This window comes from Thalassophryne amazonica, chromosome 13 (assembly GCF_902500255.1).
Source record: "Thalassophryne amazonica chromosome 13, fThaAma1.1, whole genome shotgun sequence".
Taxonomy (NCBI): Eukaryota; Metazoa; Chordata; class Actinopteri; order Batrachoidiformes; family Batrachoididae; genus Thalassophryne; species Thalassophryne amazonica.
In genome coordinates, this window is record NC_047115.1 from 8,570,095 (window position 1) to 8,582,170 (window position 12,076).

Here is a 12,076-nt window from a genome sequence, read left to right on the forward strand (position 1 = left end):
TTGGTAGCCCAGTTCCATATCACACTGATTTATCTGCTCTGATTTTGCTCCAGTGGAATACAAAGGAATTCATAGTTTTAAAGAACCCAAAGAACCAAAGCAAACCTTTTAATCACTGACTATCAGAAATGTAATCAGGATTACGATATTCTGGATACTGGGGGAAATTATGACCTGTCTTGACCCGACTCCAGAAAAAGCAGGTATTCAATCTACTGGGAAAAAAAATAATAAGAATCTTTCAAACTTTTCATCCAGAGTAGGTAGCTTGATGTGATAAGGACTTGGGCTCCCAATGTGTAGCCCAGGGTTCAATTCTTGGTCACACTACCTGTATGTGCCCTTTGACAAGGCATTTCATCTGCTTTGTCTCAGTCCAGCCATCTTAAAACGGTACCAGCTTTAGCTGGAGAAGAAACTTGCATTGGACTGGCGTCATCCAGTTAACACTGCGGAATCCAGGCATACGCACCAATGGACCTCCAGCCTTATATAGTACCTAAGTACTTCTGGAAGTCTGTTAGTAGCAGTGTAGTGGTGACATGTCCCAAATTTATTATCTTCAGAAGTTCAAGAAGAGTTTTAAAATACAACTTTTACTCAAACCACAAACTAAATACCATAGTTTGTTGGTTCCCACCAGCTCACCAGTATAGTTTAACAATTCCAAAATCTTGTTTCGTATCTTAACTTCCACCTCTTTGGTCAAGTTTAGGAAATTAACAGAACACGAATTAAATGAAAATGACTTTTGAGGAATAAAATCTGTACATCATGCACACTTAGCCATCTGGTTTTACGAATATTTCAGTTGGGTTAAAGAGTCTGGATGCAAAGAAGATGTACATCCTCTGTCATCATGTCAGCATTGTAATTGACCTGAACCATCCCTTAGTTATGCTGCTATAGACTTAGACTGCTGGGGGGTTCCCATGATGCACTGAGTGTTTCTTTCTCTTTTTGCTCTGTATGCACCACTCTGCATTTAATCATTAGTGATTGATCTCTGCTCCCCTCCACAGCATGTCTTTTTCCTGGTTCTCTCCCTCAGCCCCAACCAGTCCCAGCAGAAGACTGCCCCTCCCTGAGCCTGGTTCTGCTGGAGGTTTCTTCCTGTTAAAAGGGAGTTTTTCCTTCCCACTGTCGCTAAGTGCTTGCTCACAGGGGGTCGTTTTGACCGTTGGGGTTTTTCCGTAATTATTGTATGGCCTTGCCTTACAATATAAAGCGCCTTGGGGCAACTGTTTGTTGTGATTTGGCGCTATATAAATAAAATTGATTGATTGATTAATTCAGACTGTTGGAGGACAAAATCCAAGCTGAGGCTCTGTACAGCTTTCCTCTGATGTGTGTGTGTCTTCCACATCAAAGCATGCCTATTAATAGGGCCACTAATGGATTCTAATGGTGAATAGCCACATCAGCACTCAGGCTTTTGACTGTGCGGTGAATTTATAATGGAGCCAAGTGATAACAAAACCTAAGTACCTCCTAACTCACCTTTAATTGTGGTTTTTCCTCAATGAAATATGTTTATGAGGCTCACAAGGACATCATTCGTAATACGATTTGTAACATGATCTTCCTATCTTGGTGCAAAGTGGTCTACTAGGAATTAATAGCTAATATTCTTTGTTAATATTATTTTTTTTCTATTGAAATGCACCATCATTCAGAATAACAGCCTTTACAGAATAGAAGCAAATTATTCATACAGTATTTTAATTTATTCCTAAACTTACTTTGCTGTGTTGTGCTGTTGGGGTGCCTATGTTGAGGAGTTGTACATGATTGATCCTGTACCCATAATGTTAGTCATTCCCAGAGCCAAGGGACTGGTGGCTGACCCTACAGTCAGTTGTGAATTGCCAAATGTTATACCCCCCCCCCCCCCCACCCCCACCCCATCACACTAGAGGCTGAATGAGCCCGATTTGCGCCCGAATGAAAATTCGACCCACATTCAGGGAGTGTCTAGGTGCATTTGAAAATGTCTAGCAGTGTAAACAGTCGGGTACAGTTGTGTAGCCACCTCGAATGTTTTGCACATGTTCAAAACAGTCGTGGTGGAACTACTATTGAACGACAGTCGAGTGCCATCTGACCGCATTCGAAACAATCGGATGACATGAAAACAGCATTCATGATATTCTGATCGTGTTTGGGTGGACATTTGGCATGCAGCTTTGCAGGTTACATTTTGTTATGTTACTGCCTTATTCCAAAATGGATGAAATTCATTTTTTCCCCTCAAAATTGCATCAGTGCACAACCATTTTCAGATCTCTCCAGAGATGTTCAGATGGATTCAGGTCTGGGCTCTGGCTGGGCCACTCAAGGACATTCACAGAGTTGTCTTGAAGTCACTCCTTTGATATCTTGACTGTTTGCTTAAGCCCCGTTTACACATAGACGTTTTGTCGGCGGGTAGTACGTAGACTGAAGTTTGTGGTAGTTCCGGCTGTTTTCAAGGTGGAAAGGGGTGGAGCATTTCGCCGGCATTTTGACTGCCATACTATCCGCAAATAGGCGGATAAAACGCTGCTAAATCCGCTGAATAAAGCGGCGTTTTGATGCCGTAGCATCTGGCACACGTCAGGCAAGGGGGGTTAATATCCACTTCTGTCCTTTACAATCGCAGGTTAAGACACGCATGAGAATGGCGGTGTTCTGCTGCCGCCGATAATGCCCTGTGTACCGCTGGTTAATACGCAGGTTTTTATCCAGGCAATTCCTGCATTACTCCAGGATCATTTGCATATAGGCACCGCCCCCAGAGTATAATAGGCTGAAGCAGCAGGAATACATGCTTCTGTCACTGCAGGGGGAGGGAGCTCATCCTCAGCCTTTTCTTCTCCTTCCTTTCCCCCTCCTCAACGTGTTGCTCCGTCTCCACCACAGGCCTCCCCTCTGCTTCTGAACCACACCTCTTGGTTTCCTTCTTCTTTAAGTCCTTGCCGCTGCCAACTTTCTTTTAGGAGGCATACTGGAGCTTCTCTGCAAAAATATCTGGAGCTGGCCGGGAGTGAGAGGACTGCATGCAGCGCGCTAGCTTTTTTATACTGACCGCCGCCTATCGGCCGTTTGGCACGTCATTTTAACTGGGAGGTGGCTTTTAGAACGGCGTAATGTCCGCTAGCGCCGCCGTTTTGTCTGCCTCTGTCTCCGGTTAAAATGCCGTTGAGGACGCCGATGTGTGCTCTATCGCCGTTTTACATGCCGTTGGTTAGGGATACAACGCTGGCCGCCAATTACGGCAGTGTAAACTGTGGCACTACAGGAAGGGGCAGGATGAAATGGCGATTAAAAAGTATCAAACGCCGTTGTTCGCGTTGTCTCCGTCGTCGCGCGAATTCTCCAGGAGCGCTCCCGGAATTATTCAACATGTTGAGTAATTTTTTTGACGACTCCCGGTGAAGACGGAACTAAGCCACGGCCCCTTGCGCCATCGTTAACAACGCCGTTTGATCCTTAAGACGGCCAAAAACTCTTCCGGGACGCTTCCGGGAGCTCTTACCGTCTATGTGTAAACGGGGCTTTAGGGTCATTGTCCTGCTGAAAGATGAACCATCATCCCAGTCTGAGGTCAAGAGCGCTCTGGAGCAGGTTTTCATCCAGGATGTCTCTGTACATTGCTGCATTCATCTTTCCCTCAATCCTGACTAGTCTCCCAGTTCCTGCTGCTGAAAAACATCCCCACAGCATGATGCTGCCACCACAATGCACTGTAGGGATGATGCCTGGTTTCCTCCAAACATGATGCCTGACATTCACACCAAAGAATTCAATCTTTGTCTCATCAGACCAGCAGATTTTGTTTCTCATAGTCTGAGAGTTCTTCAGGGGCCTTTTGTCAAACTCGAGGTGGGCTGCCATGTGCCTTTTACTAAGGAGTGGCTTCTGTCTGGTCACTCTACCATACAGGCCTGATTGGTGGATTGATGCAGAGATGGTTGTCCTTCTGGAAGGTTTTCCTCATGAAGGAATGTTCGAGCTCTGAAAGAGTGACCATCAGGTTCTCGGTCACCTCCCTAACTAAGGCTCTTCTCCTCCGATTGCTCAGTTTAGACAGGCTTCCAGCTCTAGGAAGGGTCCGGATGGATCCGAACTTAGATGTTAAGAACTTAGTGTGTTAAGTAAAGACCCTGTGATGGACTGGTGGCTTGTCCAGGGTGTCTCTCACCTCTCACCCACTGACCATTGGGATAGGCTCCAGGTTCCTTAAATGCAAGAGGGTCAAGAGGGTCTACCAAACAAGTGAGTGAATGAAAAATGTTAAATTACAGCACACGCTGTAGTGTGCACATGTGCTACTGAGTTCCTTTCTGCTGTAAACTTGTGTTAAAAATTGCTGTATTCAAAAGTGTGACTTTTTCCTCTTCAAGAGGCATTTTTTTCCACCTGTGCGACTTATGCTCTGCAAAAGACGGTATGACTTTGTTTTCTTTTATAATGTATAACTGAATGATTTCGGTTATTTCAATAATTTTTTTAACTGGATAACACAAAATCAAATCTCATGTGGGGATCAATATTTGGATCTTCCATTTCAGATTTTTAGATCAGGTCAAGTCTGGGAGCATGCTCTGATGCCACACTATGAAACCACCCTGGTTTTGACTGACAGTGACCCAGCCACTGGTCACCGCCTCCCAAAACTAACCAAGAATCTTTCCCTGTTTCTCTTCAGGAAATGCCATTCAGGCCTTTGGAAATGGAACCGATGTGGGGGTGTGGCAGCCGATGCCACCAGTACAGACCATCACCTCCACCACAACCCCTTACCAGAGGAACCGTGACCGCAACCCCAACAGCGACAACCACATCAACACAGACACAGGCATCTATCACTTCTGTGGGAGCCTACAAGTGAGTCAAACAATCCGACATCGGCTTGGTTTAGGTTTTTTTGTGGGCTGGATTTTTAGAATCCCTCATTTCCTGCAATAACAGCAGCAGCTGACACGCATCTGAGTTCAGCTACAGTTTTAATTTTGCTCAAATAAATGTTTGCAGCCATGCAATGTGTGCAACTCTGTTTGTTTTGCCATGACACACCCACACAACAACACACACACTCACACAGCGACACACACTAATGTGCTCTGATGTGCATGTGTGCGTGTTCTGCTAACTTGTCTAGTACAAGTTAATAAGTTTTTCTGTGGTAAACTGAATTCTCTGCCAGGCCAAAAACAACAAAAGAACAAAGAAACCCACACTTGAAATTGTGCAAATATTCCAAGTATCAGATGAGGAGTACCACTTGTATTATGAAAGAAACATTAGTTTCCTTCATAATACTTTGGCCCAGTGGACCATATTTGTCTGTGAGTGATCCAGTGTCTCTGTGTCGAGGACCACAGCAACCGGAAAAGGCCCGCTGGGCGCCCAGTTCTGACATGGCTGCAGCAAAAATATGGAGATGGAAAGAAGTGATGGAAATGAATCAGTTGTCTGCCTCTCTGGTTGCTATCCAGTAACCAAGGTGGTTCTGTAGTGTGCTGCAATACACCACACTACAGCACGGTCCGAGACCAGACCCTTGATGAAAGCGAAAATCAAGCACAAGTTGATTTACAAGTTGTAATACAGGGTTTGCCTGTTCTAGTATAGGGTTTACAAGTCGTAGTACAAGGTTTAATTGCTGTAGTACAGGGTTTGCCTGTTCTAGTATAGGGTTTACAAGTCGTAGTACAAGGTTTAATTGCCGTAGTACAGGGTTTACCTGTTGTAGTACAGGGTTTGCAAGTTGTAATCCAACAATTAATTGTTCTAGTACAGGATATACCTCTTATAGTACAGGGTTTAATTGTTCTAGTACAGGGTTTACCTGTTCTAGTACAGGGTTTGCAAGTTGTAATCCAACAATTAATTGTTCTAGTACAGGATATATCTCTTATAGTACAGGGTTTAATTGTTCTAGTACAGGGTTTACCTGTTCTAGTACAGGCTTCACACGGTGTAGAACGAGGTTTAATTGATGTAGTACAGGGTTTACAAGTTATAGTACAAGGTTTAATTGGCGTAGTAAAAGTTCCCTGAAAAGCCTTCAGTTAATTCAAAATGCTGCAGCTAGAGTACTAACGGGGACTATAAGGAGAGAGCATATCTCACCCATATTGGCCTCTCTTCATTGGCTTCCTGTTAATTCTAGAATAGAATTTAAAATTCTTCTTCTTACTTATAAGGTTTTGAATAATCAGGTCCCATCTTATCTTAGACTGCTGGGGGGTTCCCATGATGCACTGAGTGTTTCTTTCTCTTTTTGCTCTGTATGCACCACTCTGCATTTAATCATTAGTGATTGATCTCTGCTCCCCTCCACAGCATGTCTTTTTCCTGGTTCTCTCCCTCAGCCCCAACCAGTCCCAGCAGAAGACTGCCTGTCCCTGAGACTGGTTCTGCTGGAGGTTTCTTCCTGTTAAAAGGGAGTTTTTCCTTCCCACTGTCGCCAAGTGCTTGCTCACAGGGGGTCGTTTTGACCGTTGGGGTTTTTATGTAATTATTGTATGGCCTTGCCTTACAATATAAGGCGCCTTGGGGCAACTGTTTGTTGTGTTTGGCGCTATATAAATAAAATTGATTTGATTTGATTGATTGACTGGTTGGAGCTGAGGGAGAGAACCAGGAAAAAGACATGCTGTGGAGGGGAGCAGAGATCAATCACTAATGATTAAATGCAGAGTGGTGCATACAGAGCAAAAAGAGAAAGAAACACTCAGTGCATCATGGGAACCCCCCAGCAGTCTAAGTCTATAGCAGCATAACTAAGGGATGGTTCAGGGTCACTTGATCCAGCCCTAACTATAAGCTTTAGCAAAAAGGAAAGTTTTAAGCCTAATCTTAAAAGTAGAGAGGGTGTCTGTCTCCCTGATCTGAATTAGGAGCTGGTTCCAGAGGAGAGGAGCCTGAAAGCTGAAGGCTCTGCCTCCCATTCTACTCTTACAAACCCTAGGAACTACAAGTAAGCCTGCAGTCTGAGAGTGAAGCGCTCTATTGGGGTGATATGGTACTATGAGGTCCATAAGATAAGATGGGACCTGATTATTCAACACCTTATAAGTAAGAAGAAGAATTTTAAATTCTATTCCAGAATTAACAGGAAGCCAATGAAGAGAGGCCAATATGGGTGAGATATGCTCTCTCCTTCTAGTCCCTGTCAGTACTCTAGCTGCAGCATTTTGAATTAACTGAAGGCTTTTCAGGGAACTTTTAGCACAACCTGATAATAATGAATTACAATCGTCCAGCCTAGAGGAAATAAATGTATGAATTAGTTGTTGTAGTACAGCGTTTACCTGTTCTAGTACAGGGTTTACAAGTCATAGTACAAGGTTTAATTGTCATAGTACAGGGTTTACCTGTTCTAGTACAGGGTTTACAAGTCATAGTACAAGGTTTAATTGTCATAGTACAGGGTTTGCAAGTTGTAATACAACAATTTATTGTTCTAGTACAGGATTTACCTCTTATAGTACAGGATTTGCAAGTTGTAATACAACAATTAATTGTTCTAGTACAGGATTTACCTCTTATAGTACAGGGTTTAATTGTTCTAGTACAGGGTTTACCTATTCTAGTACGTTTACCTGTTCTAGTACAGGATTTACAAGTTATAGTACAAGGTTTAATTGGCGTAGTACAGGCTTTACCCCTTATATTACAGGATAAATTTACAAATTGTAGTACAAGTTTAATTGTCATAGTACAGGGTTTACCTGTTCTAGTACAGGATTTACAAGTTATAGTACAAGGTTTAATTGGCGTAGTACAGGATTTACCCCTTATAGTACAGGCTTTACAAGTTGTAGTACAAGGTTTAATTGTCATAGTACAGGGTTTACCTGTTCTAGTACAGGGAAGATGCAAATTGTAGTACAAGGTTTACAAGTTGTAGTACAGGTTTATTCAGTGCACTACTGTACTGAGGCTGGAATGGACAGATGATATCACATTTTCACTGTCAACACAAAGAGCCACATTCAGCCGAATGATTTTCAAGACATATATGAGCACTGGGTGAGCTGGATTTGACTGGGGTTCACTGAGGTGTGAACACAAATGTGGCTAGAATCCTGTTCGCTCAGGGATCATGACATCATACTTCCTCAATATGTTCATGTGCTGACAGCATCTTCTCCATTCAGCCGGCATTAGGTGTGACTTCAACAGTGAGGACAGCAGACAACCTTCTTCCTCTGTGGCACCTTCTCACCAAGAGAATCCACCAGGTGCTTTGATGTAAAGATAAAAACTCACACAGCCACATGGTGTTTTTCTTCAGTCTGGCTACATGAACAGCCATGATGCATGTTGCTGCATCAGGAACTGTCCTCTTTCCCCTGGTGCTGGATTCACACCAAACACCAAAGCTTTGGCCAGTCAGAAGCCCAGTCAGAAGCATCAGACAACCACAGGATATGAACACATGAGTGTTGTAGAAATAACAAACATGCAGGCAGAGGAAAAGCTCTCTGTCTGATGTCCACTCAAAGTTCTGAGCATGCACAAAACTTTCAGACGGACTCACGGACATCAGCTGACATGCAACACATTTTGCGAATGAGAATCAAAATGTCGTATATTTTACTCATATGTTTCCTCAGTCCATCATAGTGTGACTGACACTTAATGCAGATCCGCCCCTGGACTCTCAGTCCAACTGAAACATGATTTTCAGGTGAAGAAATCAGACAGGGCAGGTACCAGAAAACGCTGAAGCAGCTGGATTCAGGATTTAAGGAAAAGCTCGCCTGCTGCCCTTTAATGCAAAGAATAATAACTAACAGGAGAACAAGTGACTCCAGCAGTTTACAGGGTTTAGAGCCAACACCATGCATGAATCATCAGTGTGTGTGTGTGTGTGTGTGTGTGTGCGTGTGTGTGTGTGTGTGTGTGTGTGTGTGTGTGTGTGTGTGTGTGTGTGTGTGTGTGTGTGTAGGCAGATTAGGCTGTTCCATTGACACACTTGGGGGACAACGCCCATCAGAACTGATCTCTCTCTCTTTCAGAATAATGACTATCCAGTGATTCAGAGTCGTCTCTGTTTCCAGCCAATCACAGCGCGGCGACACGCACCATGCCGCCTTTATGCTGCACACGGAGGCTTTTAAAGAAAAGAGTGGAAGGTGCAGCTGCTGAAAGCTCCAAAGCTCTTGTTCACATGTGACGGATGTGGCGGAGGAATTCTTTGAGCTTTCTCCACCTTCACTTTGTCAGCACTCTTCAATCTTTATTGACTCCTTTGTGACCCAGCAGGGCGGCGAAAAGTGCATTTGATCAGAGAACGCAGCTCAATCCAGGGTTGGTCCACTCTGCAGTGCGTTCATTCTTCCTACTCTTTATTTTCCCGCTGCGACATCTACAACTGAGCGCTGACTTCGTTTTTCTTCTTGTTCTTTTTAAGTGTTTGGGAGGGAAAAAAAAAATCTGAGCAGATAAACAGATATTTTCCTGGTGTGCTGGAAACGTGTTCTCATCATCTGGAGATGTTGACAATGATTTCTAATTAGTTACAGTGGATCACAGATGCAGGGGTGGATCTGCTAGGCGGGTGTACACCCCCCCCCACCCCTGAACCATCCCTGCACAGATGGCTGCTCAGAATCTTGGAAAGGCATCGGTGTCTCATGTGTCTGTTTGCGGCAGAATATTTTTTATCGAGTTGTATGAAAATTGTGAAGTCCTCAAAATTATTATTTTGTAGAAATAATTCAGTAATAGATCACTCGCGCTGCCATCTTCAGAGAATTCTTTTCACCCTTTTTAAGGTGAGCACTCAGGTGGATGAGATGAGATGAGATATAGTTTATTGATCTCACAGTGGAGAAATTATGTTTACACTTCAGTTACCTCAGGCAGCAATTAGTCCACAATTATTACTTGTTTACCGTAATAATGGCACACATCAGAATTAAAGACAGCACATATACATTTGACATTGTTTATGTGCACTAAGTTTGAAGAAGTCCGTTATCCGAATTGAGGCAAGTGGGTGAATGTCACGCAGCAACCCTGAGATGCGCCGCCGTCAACTTGGGGGGAGAAACGGGGACCAGCTGCAGCAAAAACTGCACCGCCCGCGCAAAAAAGAGAAGGAATGACGTGAGCAGAAGCTGGAGTGGGGGGTGTTTGATGGGGGTGGGAGGGAGTGGGGGCGGGAATGGAGCATGCTTCAGTCCTATGAAAACAGTTTATTGTCTTTGTGAGTTGAGATAAGACAGAGCCAAATGATCACCAAAGCCTGAAGACATTCCTCCGGAGGAAAACAGTCGGGCAATTTGTCCTTCAGGTTTGATAAGTCTGTAGTGTTGTGGTTTGAGCAGTGAAAAACACTTTTTAACAGTTCCACTTGAACAACCAAATCCCAATTATGAATTAAGAATATTCCCAATTATGAATTAAGAATATTCACTGGCCTCCGAAATCTTCAACTTCAACTGCAAGGCACGCATCTGCTCCAAGATATCATCCAATTTGCGTCTGAGTTCAAGAGTCATTGCAGTCTGAGAATACACTGCCTTGCCAACCTCGTTAATCAGGATGGACAAGCGAGGGCCTGTGGTTCTTGATGCCGCCGTCTTGCCAATTTTCCGGTACATTAGGGCAGCACATAAGCCAAAAAGTACCAGCCCTGCTACCATAAGACCAAAAATGAATAAATCATCGACATCCTCAACGGAGAAAGGCACCAAGCATGCAATACACCAAGACCCCCAGGAGTCGAAGACATAGCCCACAGGATATGTTCCATCTGGGCAGGTAGGATCCCCCGCTCCTGACCTTCTTGTAGAAAAAATGGTGTTAATAGTGTTCAGAGACCAGCTGATCAATTCAATGGTTAATCCAATAGTAGTCCAATAGATCCAGAATCCAATATAGTTTTTGAGGAATTCACAGTCTGGTGAAGTAGGGACTTGAAGGTTAAAGGCAGAGAGATAAGGGAGAGTGGAGGAGATGCGACCGCCCTCGTCGGAGTCCCAAGCTCATCCGCCCCTGGATGCAGGAATGTTTGGTGGGGGGGATCTGATTCCGCTGAGCGGATTCTGCTCATTAATGGAATGGTGACACTGATATCATATTGGCACTGATATAATATTGGCACTCATATTAAATAAATACAAAAAAAAAAGATTTATACTAGTAGTAAGCAACTCTTTCCATCATGAATACTGACATAAAGAAGTAGAAGTCAAATTTACAAAGTAAATTATAAATGTACATTGGTAACCATATCTGTCATAATCACCAGAGAATTTCTGAAAGATTGTCCAGGAATTTCTAAAAAAAACTTTAATCTATAACAGGATCCAGCAGATCATAGATGTTTATCCTACTTCGATGGATGGGTGATACAGTGAAAATATTATTTCATATTGTTGTGTTGAACACAGTGAGATATGGTCATGTGTGTGTGTGTGTGTGTGCACGCGCGTGTTGTGTGTTTCACAGTGGAAAACAATGATTATGGTTATCAAAAAAATTTCTTATTTTACTTTCTTTATTTTAGCTTTATTTACTTCATTTTTGTTTTTGGGTGGGGGTGGGGGTTAACCCCCCCCCCCCCCCCCCCCCCGTTCCAATATTGCCTTGTTTTACGTCATTATTACCTGTACCATAATTCTCTCAGGCCCAAATATGTGTAGTATCTGTTATATTTCAGTTAGTTCATGTGGCACAAGCATGTTTTCATGCAAACATTAGCCCGTTAGTGTCACATTATAGCAAAGCAAACTGTGCATTCACTTTATGAAACAATACGGATGCTGTCAAGTAACACGAAAAATATAGTTATTCTCAAGGTGGGCCATCTGGGCATTTAACCTCGAGGGGTAGGTTTTCTCTGTGAAAACATGGTCCAGATCAATACAAATACATGTAACTTGGTCACTTTTCAAAGGGGTCAGACTCATCAGAAAAGTCAATTTAATGCACAATGTTCATTTCAGGTCAGCTTGGCGTATAAATCTCACCGTTCGAGGCAGTGAGAGCTGTCAGTTGGCTGTTAGTGATAGGGTTTGAAAGTTTGTCTGGTTTTGTGTTTTATTTTTTGGTCTGTTTTGTCATTTCTTTT

At 43.3% G+C, this 12,076-nt stretch overlaps 1 protein-coding gene across 2 annotated transcripts in view; it reads left to right on the forward strand.

The window, feature by feature from the left end:
* gfra1a (gdnf family receptor alpha 1a) overlaps nt 1-12,076 on the forward strand; it is a 233,054-nt gene that overhangs the window by 204,147 nt on the left and 16,831 nt on the right. For both annotated transcript variants that reach the window (XM_034184864.1, XM_034184865.1), the window contains one exon: nt 4,691-4,869. In XM_034184864.1, the coding sequence (XP_034040755.1) occupies nt 4,691-4,869 (179 nt within the window). The remainder of the gene's footprint in view (nt 1-4,690; nt 4,870-12,076) is intronic.